Below are 23,668 nucleotides of genomic sequence, written 5' to 3'. Positions count from 1 at the left end.
TATTAACTTTCCCTTATATTAATACATATTAATATATAATACACATATACACATATACAAACAGGTGATGCTAATGGCAAGTACCACTAATATTAAAGGATCTGAAATTTTCAATCCATTCAAGATCCTAAAGAATAGAGAACACACACTAAAAACATCAGTACAGCTGTGTAACTTTGTTGCAGAAGTTGGACAAAGACAACAATATGGAAGAGTGTGTGAAGTTGGGCATCTGTGTCTTTGAGGATACATACCTTTTTCTCGGTGTGTTGAAAGTATTGATGGGGTTATCGGCAGATAAGGTTATGAAGGTTGACAGACGTGAAGGATGTACAATAAGCTACTCCAGATGAAGAGATGGGGAATTCACTCTGAATGTTGGTGTCTTCCCAACTTTAAGGGCCACCAGTAAAGTTTGGGGACACATGTCACAAATTTGAGCCTGCCTTTACACATTATCGCCCTGCATTCCTGATAATTCTTGTATAGTACACATATTACAACGTACGTGAATGGTGTTCGTACACGTGAATATGCTGAAGAAGATAGGATAGATTGGCCAATGAAAGGCTTTTAGAGACAATGATCAGAACTGGATTCTAGAAAGAGCATCATGGTGGCCCTGAAGAATATGGAAATTGGATGAGTGAGGTGGACAGTGGTCTCACATTGATGATGTCAGAGTAGGTACAGAGAAGAAAACTGATAAGACACAAGACTGGAAGTCTTTGGATCTTCCTTCTAGCACTTACTGACCAATGGAGTCTGCTGAGCCCTGGGAGAAGCCCAAGAATGAGCAATGAAAATGGTAGCAAGAAACCCACCATTTCCTTGGAGCAGTACCTGATCCCACAACCAGAACAGGAAATATGTAACTTCTTGTCATGGCAAAAATACGGACTTATAACCCGATGGCCCACATTGAAGCCATTTGATCAACCAAACTAGTAACGCCTTAGAACCCGAATGATTAAATAAGCATCCATTTGTCCTTACTGGTATGAATACATGATAGAGAAAAATCAGTGAAAGTGAGAGAATACAGACGTATCTCCTTTACAGAAGAATTGGAAATAATTTATGTAGATAGTGCATCGTCAAGGAGGTGGATTTCTCTTCACCCCTTTACGTGTGAGCCGTGTGGGGACTTCCTTCCAAAGGACGTTGGGCAGAAAGTGGGGGAAAGCATTCACTTTGTAGTGGAGAATCCTGGCAAACACAGCCTCAAGCCAATTGACCAAAACCAGCGTTATTGGTTGGTCACGTCTAGGGTATGTACCTTTGATGTGATGCGATGAAAATGAATTTTACTTCTGTGGTCTCTCTCGCAACTTTTAACCCTATTCTAATCACGAGTAACACATGAGACAAATCCCTACGGAAGGGCATGCTGCAAACACCTGACTCGTATGCCTCACAACTGTCAAGGTCATCAAAAATGTATCAAGTCTGAGAAATTGGAGAAATCCAAAAATACATGACAACTGACTATAATGTGGGGTCCTAGAACTCACATAAAAAAGGGGAGGGCATTACATAGAAACTTTACCAAGGACTAAATGTTATATGGACTTTAGTTGAGAATAATGCATCAAAATTGTTTCATTCATTGTGACGATGGTCTATATGAAGGTAACAGCAGAAACCGGATTTAGGGTAGACAAGCCCATCTGTACTATGTTCATCTCTCTTTCTCTCTCTCTGTCTCTCGTAAATCTAAAACCATTCTCACTAACAATAATGATAATAATAATAGTAATAATAATGTTTATCTAAAAACAATGGTAGTAAGATAACATGGGCCAATATCACAGAAGCCATAGGAAGAGGGAATTTCAGGAGGGAAGAAGTCACCTTTGAACATCACTGCAGATAAATTAAGCCAAAAAGGCACAGATTTTACATTTTAGTAAAAGAAAAATCATTAAGGACCACTATGAGACCAGTTAAAAGACATTCTGAGATTTTTTTTTAAAGCAGCAGTGTATTACTATAAGATAGATCTTGAAAGCCATTTTCCCTCTGCAAATTGTTATCAATAATAATTAAAAGTTTTATGTACGTAAGTTCTTTTAGAGAGATCTATTATGGTATATCTGAGTTTGGGGATTTTTCACACGGTTGCTTGTTGAGTTATCTGATTTACCAAAAGTCTAATTTTCCTTTCAAAATCATTCCCCAAAGTTGAGTAATCACGGGGTCAGTAAGATTCCTTTTGTCACAAAAGCTGTTTCTTTATGAGTGGCTGTTACTAAACCCATCTACCAGAATTATTTTAAATCTCATATTCCTTAAGGCTTAGTACTACCCACATCTACTTTTCCATTTCTGTGATGTTATTTAAAGAGATTAGAAAATGTCAGGAGCTGCCAAATTAGGGTCACACATCCAATTCATTACTCAGTTTGCCCGTGGGCAATTAGGTGAGTACGTTAAAGCTGACGTTGGAAGTCAGAGACGACTTAAGTCTGTGTGTTCTGACTGCAGGTAGACGAATTAGCTGAGGGGGATGGGGGACCTAATGGGGGAAGAGGTGTGAATTGACCCAGGTAGGGTTCCTCATCTGAGCTCCACTCTTACAGACTGTGTGCTCTTTCAGGATAGTGATGTGCCTGAGCACTGGTTTCTTCACCAGCCCTGAGGGAATAAATACAAATAGATAAAAATATTAAATGGAATACGCTGGTCCTGAAATTGCTGAGTATTAGCATTATTGCTTTTTGTGGGGGGGGGGTTAGGTTTATTTATTTGGGCATTTCATAAATATTATACACATAGAATACACTTGAGAGGGAGGTGCCTTGTCCTTGCCTGTCTTGGGTGGGGTAAAGCCACAATGTTTCACGGGGTGCTTGACTGCAGTACGGTGATGATTCTCTCAAAGCATTGTCTTGCTGGCCTCCTCCTTCCCTGGTCCTCTGACTAGAGAGAGGAGCCTTTGGGAGGCTTTATTTTTTTTTTTAAATCAGCTACTATTGCCTTTTCTGGATTGCCTTCTCTGTGCACTTCAGAGTCTTTGTGTGTTCTGTATAATGTCCACTTGTTTTTGTAGCATCTAATGACACAAAATGGAACCCTCCATGTTCTCCATCTTCCTGGAGGCAGGTGTCCTCAGTACATTTTAATGCAAAAAAAAAAAAAAGTCCTTATTGTATTTTTCAGGAGCTTTACTACGAACACGCAGATGATGGAATGCCTACCCATAGACTACTAGGCTTACCGAGACCGTACCGAGCACGTGCTTTGACCCGTGAAGTTAGTGTCACCCCATAGTGTTAGACAGTTTGGCAGCCTGAACCTGGATTCGTTGACGGGAGACCTCCGGGGAATTCTAGCGCAAAGACGGGTACAGACAGACTATAATTACAATCCAGGCAAGATCACAACCTGACTAATGAGACAGTCGTGTAAACAAACAGTAGAAATACTAGAGAAAAGAAAATATAAAAGCCTACATGTGCAGCAGGAAAGTGGAACTTCTAATGATGAAACAGTGTGATTTTATCTAATTATTTTTCCTACAGGCATCTGGGTGGCTGGGTTGAGTGTCTGACTCTTGATTTCAGCTCAGGTTATGATCCCAGGGTTGTGGGATTGAGCCCCACATTGGGCTCAGTGCTGAGTGTGGAGCCTACTTAAGATTCTCTCTCTCTCTTTCTCTCTCCTCTCTCTCCTTCTGCCCCTCTCGCCTTCTTGCGTTCTATGTCTCTAAAATAAAAAATAAATATAATGATTCTCTCTAAAAACGACAATGTGAAAAGAAAAGAAACCAACTAAACATGGGAAACAGAGACAAGATCATAGGACTCGGTGGGAACAGGACACTAGAAATTCTGGACAGTAACCCAGATGCAAGGCCAGCAGGGAACACAGCCTTGACACTCTCAGGTAGCACGTGAAATTCTCCAGAAAGGAGAGCGTGTGGCCCTTCTGTCTACAGAATGCTTCCTACCTCACCTATCAATGTCTAGCAAGTTCTGGATAAGCTTTAGGGTTTTCCTTCTTCCTCAACAGCAGCATAGAAGGGAAGGTGAGGTTGTAAACGCAAAGCAAACTTGGGCTTCAGTATGCTGAGGTCGAAGAGACCAGACTTTGCTCGAGCCTGGCTAACCAGAAAACGACCAGCAACCCAACCCTTCGTTGCTCTGTGTAAAATCCAGGCGATTCCTCTCCTCAAAGACAAAAGGAATAGAAAGAATATAGAAATGAGGTAAAGAAAGAAAACACCTTAGAAAATAAATTGTTATAAAAAGAAACACCGTATTTAAATACTGAACCAAGATAATTACACTGCATCCTCCAGGAGTATGAAGTCAGTAAAAGGAATGGAAACACAAATATATGAGGAAAATGTGAGCTGCCTGGAAACCTATTTAAAAAGGTAAAGGCAGTTGATCCTTAAGCCACGTGTATCTTAACTGCAAGTCCACTTACATGCAGATTTCTTTTGATAAATATGACATAATGCTCTAAATGTATTTTCTCTTCCTTAGGTCTTTTTTTAAAGTTTATTTATTTTGAGAGAGAGAGAGAGAGCGCGCACAAGCTGGGGAGGGGCAGAGAGAAGGAGAGACAGAATCCCAAGCAGGCTCTGCACAATCAGCACAGAGCCCTATGTGGGGCTTGAACTCACATACTGTGAGATCATGACCTGAGCTGAGGTCAAGAGTCACACTCTTAACTGACTCTACTACCCAGGTGCCCCTAGGCTCTGTTAATCCGTTTTCTTTCCTTCAGCTTACTTTAATTGTAAGAGTACAACATGTAATATGTAGAGCAAACAAAGTGTGTGTTAATCAGCTTTAATAAGTTGTAAGACTTCCGGTCAACAGAAGGCTATTGTCAAGTTTTGGGGGAGTCAAAAGGCATATGCAGATATCCAACTATGGGGTGGCCAGTGCCCTAATCCACACTGATGAAGGGCCACCTGTATACTAAAGGCATAAGAAACCATCTAGCTACAGAAAACATATTATGAAAAACAGAAGGATATGAGAAAATTCAGTGAATACAGCAAAAGCACATTTGCATAAAGTTGAAGTATTTTAAAAGTAACATGTTTGACTCACATAAAATTTTTAAACATTTCACAGAACAAAGAGAAACTTGAATCTCGATAGTGATTGATACCATATTTCAAGGGATAGCCCATTATTATAGGGATGTGTTTGTCCAATGGTCCCTTAGGTTTTATAAATCATTTTCTATAAAAATTTTTAAAAATAGGTCTACTTTACAAGTCATAGATTGGCTAGAATGAAATAAAGGAGCACATTTTATTCATATATAATTTTTAGAACGTTTTGTGGAACAAAGAGTAGCTTCAACTCCTAGCCTGATGATTTATGTCCTATTTCAAGGCATACTCAATTATCACAGTGATCTGTGATATCAGTTGATCACAGAAATCAATGATCAGAGAGTATTTCCCTCTTTCATCCTTCATACTATTTGTTTTATATGTGTTAATGCTGTGGCATTTGGTGCCCAGATACAACTAAAGCTCCACAGTGGAATCTATTTTCAGTAATTAGAAAGTGCCATTCTTTCTCTTGTTTGCCAGTGTTTGTTTGAGTTCTTTCACTGAATTAACCTCTCAAAGTGCGTAACAGAAGCTTCTTTCCTTTGTTTTTCTCACATTGTTCTTGTTGGATTTTTGCCCATTCTTTTTTTTTTCCATTATTTGAGCCTCTTTGGATTTCTTCTGGATATCATTTTTGTGTGTGTGTGACAGTAGATAAAATTGGATACCTTTCACGTGTTTATATGATGAGAATATTGTGTATCTATTTCCCTAATGTGTATAACTGTATATGTATATTTTACTTCATCTTCTATTTTCAACATGCTATTAAATTACTGCTGTGAAGAATGACTAAGAAAACTCTATGTCCTTTGCCTTTTCACACACCTCACCATCTGATTTTTGTTAATTGTATTACTTTCCTAATGGAACCTAAGTCACATATTTGAACCCTAACATAGCCAAACACATCTAAAACATGCTGCTAATACATAAATAATCATGATCCGCAGCTATTAAGAACAAAAAGAGGAAATCATATTACTTGGATATTTATATACATTTTTGTATAGTTAGCTGAGGATGTTTCCAACCAAAAGATCAAATGTTCCACATGGTTTCTTTCTTTTGCTAATAGTAAAATGGATAGAAGGAGATCGATTAAGAACTATTAAACAAAATGGAACCACATGTCTATGATGTGAGGAATTCTCTGCCTGTCTGGAAGGCTGGAGGTCACAAAAGGCTAAGTTTTTACACAAAGGGCCCTTTGAAGAGACTGAGGATGGGACTCCTACATCACCCGTTTGAAACCAAAGAGTACCTAGAAGAAAACTTAAGAGCATGATCTCATCATGCTCTCAGTAGAAGCCAAAAACAGACAACAAATAATCTTGGAAAGATGTGGTATGAGCCTCAGGGCTAATGGACTCAATCCTTATGACATACACTGGAGACCTATGAAGTTTTCAAGAATTTGGTATCAGTAGAATGCCAGTTTGGACTCAAAGGGACAGAGACTCAGAAAGGAAAGATGGTGGCCCAGAAGGTAGAGCTGAGAACCAGAGTGTTATTTCCAGGCCTTGAAACCTAACGGAGTTTGCTTGCTTAGATTCCGAAACTAATCTGGTCCAAGGACTCCGGTATCCTTTCCATTCCCCTCATCCCCACTGATCAAACCAGAGGGTCTATACTCATTATTCTATGCACAGCCCAGCAGTCCATGTTGGGAGCAGATAAACTGTGTTTCTTTTTTCCATTTCATGGGACCACAGACTTGTGAAATTGTGCCTCAGGAAGTATAATATGTAGGAATTTCCTCTATACCCGAACTAGATGATAACATTTGGGAGTTCTGAGCTGATGAGTTATAAAAGAGAGTTTGCACTTTGGAGCTGGTGAAATAGGATAAGACTTCTAAGGGCCTTCAGATGGGGTGAATGTATTTTCCTTTTGAGAGCGACATGAATCTTTGGGGCCAGAAGGTAAACCATGGTAGACAGAATTCTAAAGACGCACACACACGATTTGTAGCCCCTAGTTATTCAACCAAACACTAATCTAGAAGCTACTGTACAGATACCTTAATGTTCTAATTACGATATAAATCAACCAGTCTTATGATAGGGCAATTATCTGTATCACCTTTGTGGACCCAATGTACTATCACATGGGAAGTTGAATGGGAAATAAAAACTAAAACAGTCACTAAGAGAGATGGGAGAAATTCATAGCACGAGAGAGCCTGGTGCTTTGCTGGTAGCTTTGTAATTCAAGAAAAGAGAACATAAGTAAAGAAATGCAGCTTCTGAGCTCAGTCAGTTAGGCGTCTGACTTTGGATTAGGTCACGATCTCACAATTCACAGGTGACCCTAAGAAAAAACCAGCTAAGCCACACTATGTTCGTATATCTGACCCACAGTAACTGCAAGATGATAGATGGGCATATTCACAGATGACAAAATCTTAGTCATTTGGGATGGCAGCAATGTAAAATATTATAATCCTGTAGGAATCATAATATATAATATAATATAATATAATATATAATTTAGTATAGAATATAATCCTGTAGGGAGCACCTGGGTGGCTCAGTTGGTTGAGTGTCTGACTCTTGATTTCCACTCAGGTCATGATCTCACAGTCTTGGGATTGAGCCCCACATTAGGCTCCGAGCCTGCTCAAGATGCTCTCTCTTTCTCTCTCTCCCTCCCTCCCTCCATCTCTCTGCCCCTCTCCCCTACTCATGCTCTCTTGCTCTCAAATATATATATTTATTCCTGCAGGAATTTTTTTTCCAGCAGACTTCATAGAAACTACAATGCCTAAAATCATAAATATGCTTGCATTTCCCCCCATGTTGACATGTCTGTATTTGAGTGACAGCATGACAATTTGTAAGATGTTTGGACCACACGTGTTCCTTCAGTTCTTTCCACGTTTTGTTATACTGTCTTCCAACGTTGAGCATTTCTATGTTGAAAACTGAAGTTGGCCATTGTGCTCTCTCTTCCCATAGGTGATCTGATTATGTACATGCTATTCTAAGGATTCTATCTTTGGAATGTATGCAACTTTCAGGAAATATTTCCAGTGTAAGTTTCTACTGAGAATAATACGATTTATCAGTCTGATAAAAATACGTCTTGTTTTTGGGAAATTTTCTCAATATAGTCTTTAAACATTTATGTATGCCATTATTTTATGTATTTTATTTGGGCACACCATGGTGCAGATGTTGGATAAGATCCAGTGGTTTTAGTAAGGAAAGTCACAGAAAAAGAAATAGCAGAGTTTAATTACAAATGCAAAACTGATCAGCATTCCTCTTAATTAGATGGTAATTGAAACAATGAATACAAATTTTTATTATTTAATCATAATACTCAAGTCTGCGAGAAGCTGGGGAAAACTACCATTCAGATATCTTCGTATGCCATGTACATTTTGAAGGAACTGCAGTTGATAAAACTTTTTGAAGAAAATGTAGGAAAAATGCTACCTTAGTTTCAGAAACCTTCAACCCAGCAGTTAGAACACTGGGACTAAGGGGCGCCTGGGTGGGACAGTCCATTAAGGGTTCAACCTCGGCTCAGGTCATGATCTCATGGTCAGGCTCTGTCCTGACAGCTCAGAGCCTGGAGCCTACTTTGGATTCTGTCTCCGTCTCTCTCTCTCTAGCCCTCCCCTCTTCTCAAAAATAAATAAATATTTTTTTAAATGCTGGGATTCAGTATATTGATGATTGCATGGGCAAAAAAATATATACAAAGATACTTAACATTTTTAAATTTTTATTTACTTATTTTTTGACAGAGAGAGAACAGGGGAGGGACAGAGAAANCTTTCTCTCTCTCCCTCCCTCCCTCCATCTCTCTGCCCCTCTCCCCTACTCATGCTCTCTTGCTCTCAAATATATATATTTATTCCTGCAGGAATTTTTTTTCCAGCAGACTTCATAGAAACTACAATGCCTAAAATCATAAATATGCTTGCATTTCCCCCCATGTTGACATGTCTGTATTTGAGTGACAGCATGACAATTTGTAAGATGTTTGGACCACACGTGTTCCTTCAGTTCTTTCCACGTTTTGTTATACTGTCTTCCAACGTTGAGCATTTCTATGTTGAAAACTGAAGTTGGCCATTGTGCTCTCTCTTCCCATAGGTGATCTGATTATGTACATGCTATTCTAAGGATTCTATCTTTGGAATGTATGCAACTTTCAGGAAATATTTCCAGTGTAAGTTTCTACTGAGAATAATACGATTTATCAGTCTGATAAAAATACGTCTTGTTTTTGGGAAATTTTCTCAATATAGTCTTTAAACATTTATGTATGCCATTATTTTATGTATTTTATTTGGGCACACCATGGTGCAGATGTTGGATAAGATCCAGTGGTTTTAGTAAGGAAAGTCACAGAAAAAGAAATAGCAGAGTTTAATTACAAATGCAAAACTGATCAGCATTCCTCTTAATTAGATGGTAATTGAAACAATGAATACAAATTTTTATTATTTAATCATAATACTCAAGTCTGCGAGAAGCTGGGGAAAACTACCATTCAGATATCTTCGTATGCCATGTACATTTTGAAGGAACTGCAGTTGATAAAACTTTTTGAAGAAAATGTAGGAAAAATGCTACCTTAGTTTCAGAAACCTTCAACCCAGCAGTTAGAACACTGGGACTAAGGGGCGCCTGGGTGGGACAGTCCATTAAGGGTTCAACCTCGGCTCAGGTCATGATCTCATGGTCAGGCTCTGTCCTGACAGCTCAGAGCCTGGAGCCTACTTTGGATTCTGTCTCCGTCTCTCTCTCTCTAGCCCTCCCCTCTTCTCAAAAATAAATAAATATTTTTTTTAAATGCTGGGATTCAGTATATTGATGATTGCATGGGCAAAAAAATATATACAAAGATACTTAACATTTTTAAATTTTTATTTACTTATTTTTTGACAGAGAGAGAACAGGGGAGGGACAGAGAAAGAGAGAGTGAGAGAGAGAATCCCAAGCAGGCTCCATGCTGTCAGTGCAGAGCCTGGTGTGGGGCTTGAACTCACAAATTGTGAGATCATGACCTGCGCCAAAATCAAAAGTCAGACACTTAACCATCTGAGCCGCGCAGGTGCCCCTCTACAAAACATTTATATATATATATATTTCAGATATATTCATTTCAAATATATATTTCAGAAAAGGCTACATTTTCACGTTTCAAAATTATTTCTCAATGTTCACATATTATCCATAAATGTTCTTTTGAAGCACTATTTCCTGAGAGACAATGTTGTATTTTTTTGCTTACTGTTGGGGTGAGGGGCACAATTCCATCACATGTGCGTATCTGTTCATATATAACTTGTACGTATCTGCACGGTGCCCAGGTTTTCCAGAAGCACTATCTGCAGTGACATGTCTCTACTTATGTTCTAGAAGCCGATAAAGCAATTCACAGGACAAAATGTGTGTCCATGCATATGAAATCACATGGTCAGTTTTAAAGCATTGGTATTTATCAAGAGATTCTTTCTTTGAAGAGTCTTGATGACAAACACTGTGTGCAGACAGCTTTAAAACTGTATTTTTTAGCACACATATTTAGCTGGTACTATTTTCTCCTCATGTAGTTGAAACACGATCCCTTATTTTGTTTTGCATTTAAACCGTTCGTTTTGTCTGCTGTTACATGGTCTTGTGAGATTGATGAAGTGTCTAAATGACTAACCATATAAGACACTGAAATAAAGGGGACTTTGGATTATACAAAGATCTGCATTTAATACTCATGTGTTTGTTTTTCCTTTGTGTAATTCTAAAACGACTTTTTTAAAAATTTTCAAAAAAAATTTTTTTTTTTTTTTTTTGAGAGAGAAAGACACAGAACACAAGTAGGGGAGGGGCAGAGAGAGAGGGAGACACAGAATCTGAAGCCGGTTCCAGGCTCTGAGCTGTCAGCACAGAGCCTCACGTGGGAATCTAACCCACAAACTGTGAGATCATGACCTGAACTGGAGTCAGACACTCAACAAACTGAACCGTCTAGGTGCCCCGTTGAAAAGACTTTTTAGTTTTGTGAATTTATTTCTGGGTCAAGGTATGTGTCATGGGTTGAACTGGGTCCCTCCAAAATTTGAAGCCTTAAAATGTGGCCAGAGGTAGCAATGGGATTTAAAAAATTTTTTTTAATGTTTTATTTTATTTTTGAGGGAGAAATAGAGACAGTGTGAACAGGGGAAGGTCAGAGAGAGAAGGAGACACAGAATCTGAAACAAGCTCCAGGCTCTGAGCTGTCAGCACAGAGCCTGATGCGGGGCTCGAACCCATGAACCGTGAGATCATGACCTGAACTGAAGTCGGGTGCTTAACCGACGGAGCCACCCAGGTGCCCCAGCAATGGGATTTTTAAAGATGTGGTTAAGGTAACCTGAGCTCAGTAGGGTGGACCCTGACCTAACAGGGCTGGTGTCCTTATAAGAAGAGATGAGGACACAGACACACTCAGAGGGAATATGCTTTATGTGTTAGTTTCCTTTCTTTTTGAAAAAATTCTTTATTGCGTAACAGTTGACAATGTTACTTTAGTTCAGGTGTACAACATAGTGATTCAACAAGTGTGTGCATATGCTGTGCTCACCTCCCCTGTATGTACACTATGCCAGTACCAGTGACCATATTCCTATGCTGTATCTTTTGTTCCCATGAGTTACTTGTTCCATAAGTGGAAGCCTGCGTCTCCGCGTCCCCTTCCCTCCATCTCTCTCCCCTCTGGAAACCGCCAGTTCTCTGTGTTGAGGAGTTTATTTCTGCTTTTTTGTTTGTTTCTTACGTTCCACACATGAGTGAAATCGTATGGTATTTGTCTTTCTCTAGCTGACTTATTTCCCTTAGCATCATACTTTCTAGGTCCTTCCATGTTGTTACAAGTAGCAAGCTTCCTTCCTTTTTTATGGCTGTGTAATATTCCATTGTGCGTATACCACATCTTCTTTATCCCTTCATCTATCCATGAGCACTTGGGCTGCTTTCATAATTTGACTATTGTAAACAATGCTGCTGCAAATCGGGGTGCATGTATCTTTTCAATTTGGCGTTTTCATTTTCTTTGGGTAAATGGCCAAAGAAGTAGTGGAGTTACTGGATTATATGGTATTTCTAGTTTTAATTTTTTGAAGAACCTCTATACTGTTCTCCCGAGTAGCCACTCCCGTTTGCATTCCTAACGAACAGTGCGTGTGTGTCCCTTTTTCTCCACGGCCTTGGCAATATGTGCTGTTTCTTGTGTTGATTTTAGCCACTCTGACAGGTGAGAGGTGATCTGTCATCATGGTTTCGATTTGCATCTCCCTGATGTGAGCAGTGTTGAGTATCTTCTCATGTGTCTGCTGGCCATCTGGATGTCTTCTTTAGAAAAATATCTACTCACATTCTCTGCCCTTTTTAATCAGAGTATTTGGTTTTTGGGTATTGAGTTGTATAAATTATACATTTCCATTTGTAGGTTATGTCATTTGCAAGCATCTTGTCCCATTCAGTAGGTTGCCTTTGCCTTCTGCTTTTGTTGATGGTTTCCTCTCAAAATAATCATCTTCGTAGAACTGATACGAATATGGTTGGAAATTGACAGTTTTTACTTTTGCTCTTTTAGAACTTACTGAACCGCCCTGGGAAGAATCCCTTTCTCTCCAGGGACAATATTGCATATTTGTATGCTTCTCACATGTACATTCCAAAAGCTCTATTTAATGTTCATTTGGTGGTGTGTCCCAAAGGAACAGCAAGTGAGACGGAAAAACAAAACAAAACAAATAACAAAAAACCTACACACATAAAAATAAAGATCAGAGCACACATAGGTATTATCTTATGTCTTCTATCCGATTTATTGAATGTAAACATTTTCAGTTATCAGTGTCCTGCATTCTCTGACATGTTTGAAGAAAAGCGATCATTGTCTCTCTACGGATTTTATTGTCACACTAAATCTTCTTGATTCAAGGATAATCGTGAGTAACTTAGAATGATTTTATTTTCACACAAAATCTTGATTCAAGGATAATCGTGAAGTGACTTAGAAATCCTGCAACATTCAAACACTTAATATGCTTTCTATTTTTATTGGATGGGAGTGTACTTTGGAAGAAATATTCTGTTATCTCTGAGATTTTTATGTCTGCATCTCGCCAGTGCCCAGTTCTTTTCTCCCTTGGTGGAAATGTTTATACCCACCCTCTCTGTTCCTACACTGCTCACATCTCTTATTCTCATTTATTTGTATCACAAGACCCTCTTTTTCTTATGACTGAACCCACTGTCTCCTCTTTTCAGAGAATCTTCAACATAGAAGAACAGAACAGAGCTCCCGTTTGAAAAACAACATGTCCTGTGCTAGTAAACTAAAAATTTGGACAAATGTGAATAATACTTCCTGAATCAAAGTTTTGGGGTTATTTTGGGGGGGAGGTTGTTTTGTTTAATGAAATCTTTACTGAGATGATTCAGGACACGCAAAAGATCAGGAATTCACCACTAGAATGTAATGATTTCTAGTTAGTATTACCATAAAACCGAATTCATCTTATATAAATGCCTAAGATACTCTAAATGTTCTTTCTTTTATACGTAGTTTGGTGAAAATCTCCTTCATGAAGAGGTGGCTGCAGAATGAGCTGCAGGCAAATGTTTATTAAGAGGGTAAGATCAGAAAGGTCAAGAATATATGAAACCTCTCTTTACAGAGAGCAGGCGCTCAAAAGTGAAGGCCGGTGTACTATTTGTGTTATAAGGTTTGGGTCACACCCGCCCCCAGACCCCTTGTTCCTTCTCAGGTTCTACTCGATTGCCTGGATAGCTCTGGGTGCTGGGTTGTCCATTCCTGACTGACTCACCCATTGTATGAGGGCTGATCTATGGTCATATCATTCTTTGTGGTCTTGTGTTTTCTGGTCTTAATAATTTTTAGTTAAGTCTTTAGTCAAGTTCCGGAGGGCATCCTGACTGGGAAGTAGCTTGTGTCTGTTCCATTCTTAAGGGGAACCTTACGCCTGAGGGGTTTGCTGTAGTCAGAGCTTACAGCATTGTTCCAATATATGTGTTTTTCCCCACCCAGGTCTTCAGGTCGTAACATTTCCCTCTCTGCCTGTTTAATCCTTCATTTCCCTATTATACTTGGGTTGCCCACATCTACCAAAAAGTTTTTTCCTTCCACTTCCTTCCTTGAGACCGCCCATCTTGTGAGAAATCCTTTATAACCCACTCATACGCATTCATGTACGCCCTGCTGCTGTTATCGTGATTCTTAAGTGTAAGATTTCCGAAAGGTTTTGTCTGTTGACATTTGGACATTTGACATTTGCTTAGTGAGTGAGACACCTGTTAGCGAATTGATTTTTCTTTTTGGAATCAAGGATCATTTTTCTAAATGTCCATCAGTATTCATGGATTGGGCTGAGACATAGTGGTGAGTGGTTAAGCTGTTTGCCAAAATAATGCAGGGGGTAAAAAAAGGTTTCCTTAGATTCCAGAATTAAAATGAAACTCACCGTATTAGCAGACAAGCTAGCTTTTCAGGTTTTGGTCAGTGTTGGCTACAGAGAAAGAGCTGAGGTATTGCAAGAATGTTTTCAGGAGCCTTCCTCTATTGTGGAAAGAATGCGAAATATTTTGCTCTTGAATAGCACTTTGCTGAAGAGCGGGGGGAGAGTGTGGTCTACTTGAAGTGAACATACCTCCACTGTTTTCTCAAGCTGTCTGCTTTCACACAAAACCTAACAGCTTCTCATTTGGTACCATGTGCATTCTTTTTCCTCTAGTATTAAAGGGATATCCCTAAGGTTCTTATCTACACAGTGTGAAAGGTAGCTGTCCGTCTAACGTGGTGTTTAAGTCACCTCATCCTAGCTTCGGGGTACTCCATTTGTAAAAAAGGGAATTCAGAATTCACTTACAAAAAGAGGAGGCACAGCTTAATCTTATTTTGCTGGGAAAGGGTTGGTATCTGCATAATCACCAACAAGGCCAACATTATCTACCAGCTAATACGATGATAATAATACCATGGCTCTGCCTTTTCCAAATCTGTGCCCACGTAAATATTGTTTTGGTAAAGTTGGTGAACCTGAAGAAAAGAAAATTATGACACAATATTTCACATTTATTTTGAATTAATTCCAGTTTGGATTATCTAAAATTTAACATCTGGTGTGCATCTGGTTGGTTGGAAAACAATGCACTGTGGGTAAACAGTCCATATAATTAGTAGAAGCCAAAAACCACCAATATGCAGTTTGATTTCTTTCTTTCTTGCACACACAAAACACTGAAACTCTGACCTATCAAAATTTGGTGCCTTCCTAAAATGTATTGGATCCTTTGACCTCAACTTTTCTGGTAACGCTGGTTAAGATGTGTTTAAGTAACAGTGGTTACATTGACTATCAGATATGCAAGCACACAAATTTGTTTTAGGTTAAATATCGTAAGCACCTTCAACTGGTATGATTGTTATAACTTATGAACTTACGACATAAACAGATGTAGACATTTCGCTGCATAGACATTTCACTGCATTTTGAGGCTATGACGGGGACACAGAGTATACATTGTGTTTCTGTATACAATGTATATAGTTGTGTTTCTGAGATTAAATAAGTAAAGTAAGACAAACCAAGTTGTATGTGGATGGGAGGAGGGAGAAAACACGTGGCCACGGGGCACTGAATATTTCCGACGAAGGCGTACACGTGTATGGCCGACTATCTCCAGTCTTTCTCAATTTTCGATAAGATGTGATGCTTTAATATATGTGGAAAGGAAGTACAGAAATATCATCTCTTAGGGGCGCCTGGCTGGCTCACTCAGTATAGGATATGATTCTTAATCTTAGGGTCGTGAGTTCAAGCTTCATGTTGGGCATGGAGCCTACTTAAAATAACAACCAACTTAAAAATATCATCTCTTAAAAAGATATCACTTCCATGAGCAACCAGCACTTGCTTGCATCATAGCAAAGAATGAAGATAACGTGCTAATGGACGTCAGATCTTGGAACACGCCTCCGCTCTTCTCTGTGTTCACGCTCCCCGTATAATTCAATACTGCCATTTTCACTGCCAATAAATAAATAAAGAGCTTGTACAAAGGTCTATGTTGATGGAAGTGCATGTTCCAAAGCTTCTGCCCTTTGAGTTTCTGTTTGAACCAGAAAGATGCCCAGAATGACTTGATTATAACGTGCTTTCCCGTAGCATGCGCTGCACTGGTAACAATTAGCAGTGGTTTTCCATTCCGGAAAGCCCCTCCACAACCCATCTCTGACCCCTTATCTCAAGGAGGAGCCCCTCTCTTCCACAGCTCATTCGACTTCTGTAATACAGATGTCACACTCCATCCTGTGTGAGCTTCCCCATCACCACTTCCTAATCCCACGTTTGCAGATATTTGCTTTGAGCTAAAGGGAGGCAAGGCAGGTAAGAACCCACGTGCCCTTTGCTGAGATTTGCTTTGACCTGAAGGGGAACAGGGCAGGTAAGACCCCTTGTCCAGGCTGAAACCACACCACAGAGAGAGCTTTCATTTTTCAAGACCCAGAATGGAGAGGCTGAGGCCAACTGGGGTTGCAGGAAGCACTCGTTTCTGCCTCAATAGGTTTAAGAACAAAGTTTGAGTTCATTACTTTCATAGTTAGGGAAACAAAAACATTTGTCAGGTGAAATGTCAGAAGTGGCCCCAAGATAGTCACAGAAGCAGAGAGATTGTGAAGAAGAGACGGAAGTGGCTCCTAACACCCAGGAGACAGAGAGATGGCGTGGGCATGCGCACCATTCATCAGGGTTTATAGTCTCTGCAGTAATTATTCTTAGACTCAACAGCTATGCAATTAAAAAAAAAAACCATTCTCTCCGTCTAGCTGATGTTTGGATTGTATATATATTTGTATATCTATATTTATATTTATGTATAATATACATATGTATTTTATATTTATATTTAATTTATATTATACATAATATATATTTACATTTATATTTATTTATATTATATGTGTACTTTATATTTTTCATATATTTTTTATTCATATTTATATTATATATGTATTTTATATTTATTATATATATTTTAATGTATATTTATTTACATTATGTACTTTATTTTATATTATGTATGCTTTGCATTTATGTATATGTATTTTATAATTATATTTATTTTATATTATACATAATATGTTTTTAATTTATATTTATATTATATATGTATTATATTTATTGTATATAACATGTTTTATATTTGTATTTATTTATATTACATATATGTATTTTCTATGAATTTTGAGGGATTACAAATAAGCATAGAGACAAAATAAACATTCTTTAAAAATTTTTTAATGTTTAATTTATTTTTGAGAAAGAGAGAGGGACAGCATGAGCGGGGAGGGTCAGAGAGAGAGGGAGACACAGAATCTGAAGCAGTGCAGAACCCGATGCAGGGCTTGAACCCACAAACTGTGAGATCATGACCTGAGCTGAAGTCAGACACTCAACCAACTGAGCCACCCAGGCGCCCCAAAATAAACATTCTAAAAACCTCACCATGATGACTGATACATTTTTAGGGAGGGGGGGGGTCATAGTTTTGTTACCATAACACAGCTCTGCTGAATGACAACATTTTAACGACTATGTAGTGATACATTTCTTTCTAGTTAAATATTTAAGATGGGAGTTTTGCAGCATAAAGCTTCTACTCGTGACCCTAATCCCTGCACCCTTCTCTATGGCCTACCTAATAATACAATTGCAATTAGTAGTTTGCTCTCGTGGTTCTTAATAGCGAATGTTCTGCCATTTATTCAAACGAGAATGTGCAATCAATTGTAATGTTTGCAAACAGTGAAACAGCTTGCTTATGGCCAGGAAGCATTAAAATGCTAAAATGGTATATTAGATCATTTCCTCTGATATGGCCTATAACCTAGCATTTTATATGCATGTGGTCTTCTGTGGATGTAAACTGGAAATAGGTACTGGTGGTTATGTCATGCACAATTAATGGGTGTCATTTTATTTTATTTTTTTAATGTTTAGTTTTGAGAGAGACAGAGCACAAGCAGAGAGGGGCAGAGACAGAGGGAGACACAGAATCTGAAACAGGCTCCAGGCCCTGAGCTGTCAGCACAGAGCCCGACGCGGGGCTCGAACTCACAAGCTATGAGATCATGACCTGAGCCGAAGTTGGACGCTCAACCAACTAGGTGAGCCACCCAGGCGCCCCTAATGAGTGTCATTTTAGATGGCAGCCATGCTTAAAAACATGACTCAATGTTAAGAAAATAGTATGTGAATCTCTCTTGGTGTAAGTTAAAATGATTCATTTTCCATCACCTGTAGAACTCTCAGAAGGCTCTTTCTTTTCCCTTCTGGAACCAGGCAAAAGCATATCCAATAAACTCGTAACATTCTTCTGTAATGTGTGGTTTTCTATAATGATACATAATTCCTCATGCATAAATGTACTTTTTTTTTTTCACAATCTTGGTAACTCTCAAGTCACCTGATACTTTATAACCGCGACAAGAAATAGAGAGTGTAGTAGAAGATAATTTAAAAACAATGTTGACTTTGTATTTGTTTTTGCTTGTATTAATCAGCTAGAGTCGCCGTAACAAAGCGCCACAGACTGGGCGGCTTAAAGGAGACTTTTCTGTCTCACAGTCCTGGAAGTGGAAATCCCAGATCCAGGCATGGAAGTCTGAGTGAGATCCAGGTGGGGCAGCTTTCGTCTGAGGGCTCTCTCCTGGGCGTGTAGACTCCGTGTCCTCACGGGGCCGTTTCTCTGGGCATGTCTGTGTCCTTCTGTAAGGAGCCCAGCCCTATGGGACAGGACCCACCCTGAAGTGGCAGGGGTGAGGGCTTCCTCAGGTAGCTTCTAGCGGGGCCCCGGTTCAGGCTGGTGGAAACGTGTCTTCCTAACTCCATCCGCCTTACCACCCAGCAGCATTTGCATCTTCCTCCCTGCAGCCGGTGAGCCTACCTGAGCCACTCAAAGCACGTTCCCCAGGCCCCTTGCTGGGCCAGCAGCCAGAGTGAGCCTCTAAGGAGATTAGATTTCTGTACCCCAGGGATAAACATAAGCCACCCTTCCTCTAGAAAGAGCAGTCGAGTCAGCTAATGGGATGGATCACTAAGAAGAGTAAGTAGGCTCATGTTTCTCTGAGTCGCCATCTGCATAGGATCACCTCTGCGTTTCAAACACGGTGGAGCGAGGTCTACACCATGCCCAGGCCAAGAATCTAACTACAGCCGGAGGTCTGATAGACCATTTTGGAGATCCAACCATCGAACCCCTTGCCCCCAGGATTCTCCTATAATTTTTGCCGGCAGCGTGCCGAACTGCAAATCTCAGGCTTCAGCAGCTCCTTAGAGCATCACTTCTGTGGATTTGAGTCCGCTACTCACCTTCTCTGCGCCTCACTTTTACCATCTGTAGCGTGGAGCAGTCATGAACAATACCCACTTCAGAGCTGTGATAAGCATTAGTTCACACAATATTTATTAGAAGCATTTAAAATTTAAAAACTATATGTACTTTTAAAAAATACTGTGATATTGGGGCGCCTGGGTAGTTCAGTCGGTCAAGCGTCCGACTCCGGAATCAGGTCATGAGGTCATGCTTCAGGAGATCAAGCCTCACATCAGGCTCTGTGCTGACAGCTCAGAGCCTGGAGCCTGGTTGGGATTCTGTGTCTCCCTCTCTCTCTCAAGCTCTCTCTTCCAAAAATAAATAAATAAACATTAAAAAAAAAACCTTTGATATCTATATATCCACTGACATTGGTAGCTATGAGGTATTATTCCTTAAGTGGTTTTATTTCTTGTTGTTATTCTTATCCTCACCAATTTCTTTTAATGATATAAAGTTCCTAATGATATTTATAATAAAACTAGGGTATAAATTAAACCCTCAAATATGCTTAAAGAGGAATAATTTAAGCAATGCCTTCATAATAGGATTTATAGAATCTACATGAAAATTTATATTACCATTGAACTCAAGAAATCACTTTATACTATGATATCCTTATTCTCTGTGTCAAATACTTTTCAGGCTCACTATAACACAGAAAATTGAAGGGATCCCATTCTTTAGCTTCTAGTATAAAGGAGGTGACTCTAATCACTAAATTATATACACAAATTACTATTTTGTGTACAGACTCATGTACCTCATTTACTTACATGTACAAATAACTATTATGGGCAGAAATAGGCCACTGATTTGTTTTTGTTTTGTTTTTTAATTTATTTATTTTGAGAATGAGAGTGACCAGGGCAGGGGCATAGAAGGAGGGAGAGAAAGAATCCCAAGCAAGCTCTGCACCTTCAGGACAGAGCCCCAGACTGGGGCTCAAACTCACGAATGGTGACATCACAACCTGAGCTGAAACCAAGAGCCACACGCTTAACCAATGGAGCCACCCAGGTGCCCCTAGGCTACTGTTTAACTCTAAATAAATGAAATGCTATGCTATTTAAAATTCTATGTTACATTAAAAATCTTTAAGCATATTATACAAATTATTTTAACGGTGGAGCCTGGATGGCTCAGTCACTCGAATGCCCAAGTCTTGATTTTGGCTCAGGTTATGTATGATCCCAAGGTTGTGAGATCAAGCCCTATGTTGGGCTCCCTACTGAGCATGGAGTCTGCTTAAGATTCCGTCNTAGAAGGAGGGAGAGAAAGAATCCCAAGCAAGCTCTGCACCTTCAGGACAGAGCCCCAGACTGGGGCTCAAACTCACGAATGGTGACATCACAACCTGAGCTGAAACCAAGAGCCACACGCTTAACCAATGGAGCCACCCAGGTGCCCCTAGGCTACTGTTTAACTCTAAATAAATGAAATGCTATGCTATTTAAAATTCTATGTTACATTAAAAATCTTTAAGCATATTATACAAATTATTTTAACGGTGGAGCCTGGATGGCTCAGTCACTCGAATGCCCAAGTCTTGATTTTGGCTCAGGTTATGTATGATCCCAAGGTTGTGAGATCAAGCCCTATGTTGGGCTCCCTACTGAGCACGGAGTCTGCTTAAGATTCTGTCTCTTTTGGGGCACCTGGGTGGCTCAGTCAGTTAAGCGTCCGACTTTGGCTCAGGTCGTGATCTCACAGTCTGTGGGTTCGAGCCCCGTGTCAGGCTCTGTGCTGACAGCTCGGAGCCTGGAGCTGCTTCGGATTCTATGTCTCCCTCTCTCTCTGCCCCTCCCCTGCTCATGTTCTCTCTCTCTCAAAAATAAATCATTAAAAAGTTAAAATTTAAAAATAAAAAGGTCTGTCTCTCTTCCTCTGCCCCACCCCCTACTCATGCATTAGCTCTCTAAAAAAATGTTTTTAGAAAGTTATTTTAGTGGAAGAGGAAACAGTGGTACATCCACACCAAGGAATCCCCAGGGGATTATGCTGAGTGAAAAAAAGTCCCCCTAAGCTATATTTTGTATGATTTCACTGAATTGATAGAATTATAGACAAATATAAAGAGCAAATTAGTGACTGCCTGGGGTTAAGAGACAAGGATGAGGGGGCGCACGGGTGGCTCAGTCAGTTGAGCCACAGACTCTTGATTTCAGCTCAGGTCATGATCTTGTGGTCATGAGTTCATGCCCCGTGTCAAGCTCTATGAGAGCCTGCTTGGGATTCTCTCTTCCCACCCCCTTCTCTGTCAAATAAATAAACTTTAAAACATAAAATTTAAAAAATAATGAAGTAAAATTAAAGAGAATGGAAAGACCACCTGGAAAAATTCAGAGTGAATGGAAATCTAGGAAGAATACTTAGTTTCTCTAATGGTTGTAAAAGAAGATTCATTTAAGTCCTTTTTTTTTTTTTTTTTGACTTTGAATGTGTTCCAGTAACGGCTTGACCTAGTTCCTGGCTCTGAAATACGATATCACAATTCACAAACAGAGAAAATATGTGCTTCTCTTCAGATTAAATATAATACGTCCTTCCCCCCCATATCTTTCGTTTTAGTGGGACAAGTGCTTCCTTTTTCAGTAGCAATGTGATAACCAATTGGAAAAGTCTGTTAGAAATGAATGTACATTTGCAAAAAGGGGCCAGAGTCAAATATGTATTTGAACTCTACTTTTTAAATCACTTTAAGAGTTTGCAAATTGAAATTTATTCTATAAAAGTGCACTTCTAACCATTTCTCTTCCTTCAAGCTTCCCAGATGTCATCACTCCCTTGGGACTTTGCTTTGTAGCATGTGGCTGTGGCTATGTTTTATTCTGCTCCAAAGCCATCTGATATTTTATTGGTACTGCTTACCTCTTGCTCCTTCTGAAATACAATTCTCACAACTGTACATTTAATTTCCTTTTAGGTCTCATGGAGAAAATTATATATCAAGTCAACACAATGTCTTATTTTGAAGCCCACGGAGACGAAGCTGAAGCATCTTGCAATTTTGCTGCATATGCAGGTATAAAATTATTCTTGTTGCCTCCGTTAGGCAACCTTTGAAACTTGCTTCTTGGGAAAACTGTACAATTTTTGAAAATATTTTTTAAAAGTTTAGCAAAAAGGGAAAAGAGTATGAACTTGCAAGGTTTTGAGAATAAAATGGAATTTAGTAAGAATGAAGATACTCGATTAAGTTGATAGTTTTAAACCTGTAGATGAGAAGAGAAAGGTTACAAATACTCTGTGGACGCAGAGGAGTGGTCTTGCTGTAGTCTCTTATTTTAGACATAAAATTTGAGAATATCACTGGCACTTGCTCCATCTAGAAATGTCATGGTTACTCTAAAGTCAGTGATTTTCTTTCTTTTCTTAAAAAATGTTTATTCAGTTATTTTAGAGTGGGGCAGGAGGAGAGAGAGGGGGAAAACCGGGGGAATCCCCGTCAGCACAGAGCCCGGCGCGGGGCTCGATACCACAAACTGTGAGATCATGACCTGAGCCAAAACCAAGAGTCGGACGCTTAACCGACTGAGCCTCCCAGAGACCCCTGAAGTCACTGATTTTCTTAAAGCATGCAGTAATGATGCTTAATTGATGGAACTGTCTTTCCTTGTTGGAACTGGGTAGCCAGGTCTGCGGCCTTGTTTGGAAATAGGGTTACCGCATACGTCATTAGTTAAGATGAATAAGGTCACGTTGGAGTAGGGTAAGAGCTAACCCACTATGACTGGGCTCCTGATATAAATGGAAAATTTGGACTCAGAGACACTCACACACCCAATTATACCATGGGAAGATGGATTTCTATGGCCCCAAGCCAAGGAGCCACCGGCAATCAGGAGAGAGCCCTGGGGCAGACCCTTCCCAGCACCTCCCCAAGAAGCATTGCCCTATCTACATCTTTTTTTTTTTTAATTTTTTTTTTTAAATTTCTGAGAGAGAGAGAGAGAGCGTGCGTGTGGGAGGGTCAGACAGAGAGGGAGACACAGAATCCGAAGCAGGCTCCAGGCTCCGAGCTGTCAGTACAGAGCCCGACACGGGACTCGAACCCACGAACCATGAGATCATGACCTGAGCCAAAGTCGGATGCTCAACTGACTGAGCCACCCAGGCGCCCCTGCCCTATCTACATCTTTTTTTTTTTTTTAAATTTTTTTTTTTATTTCTAGGATAACTT

The 23,668-nt window shown here is 39.6% G+C and overlaps 1 protein-coding gene across 5 annotated transcripts in view; it reads left to right on the top strand.

Moving 5' to 3' along the window:
• The window catches only part of LOC144223912 (uncharacterized), a 166,943-nt gene that overhangs the window by 115,692 nt on the left and 27,583 nt on the right, over positions 1-23,668 (top strand). For 3 of the 5 annotated variants that reach the window (XR_013332869.1, XM_077754698.1, XM_077754699.1), the window contains exon 2: positions 22,412-22,510. Coding sequence is in view for 2 of the 5 variants with exons in the window: in XM_077754698.1 (XP_077610824.1) it covers positions 22,412-22,510 (99 nt within the window). In the remaining 3 variants the exon portion in view is untranslated. Of the gene's footprint in view, positions 1-18,110; positions 18,278-22,411; positions 22,511-23,668 lie in introns of all 5 variants that reach the window. The other 2 variants (XR_013332870.1, XR_013332871.1) reach the window with 1 other exon arrangement.

The sequence above is a fragment of the Crocuta crocuta genome, unplaced genomic scaffold, assembly GCF_008692635.1.
Source record: "Crocuta crocuta isolate KB4526 unplaced genomic scaffold, BGI_CrCroc_1.0 scaffold221, whole genome shotgun sequence".
NCBI classification, from domain to species: Eukaryota; Metazoa; Chordata; class Mammalia; order Carnivora; family Hyaenidae; genus Crocuta; species Crocuta crocuta.
The sequence above is the reverse complement of the archived record's forward strand: the minus strand, read 5'-3'. Positions and strand labels throughout refer to the sequence as shown.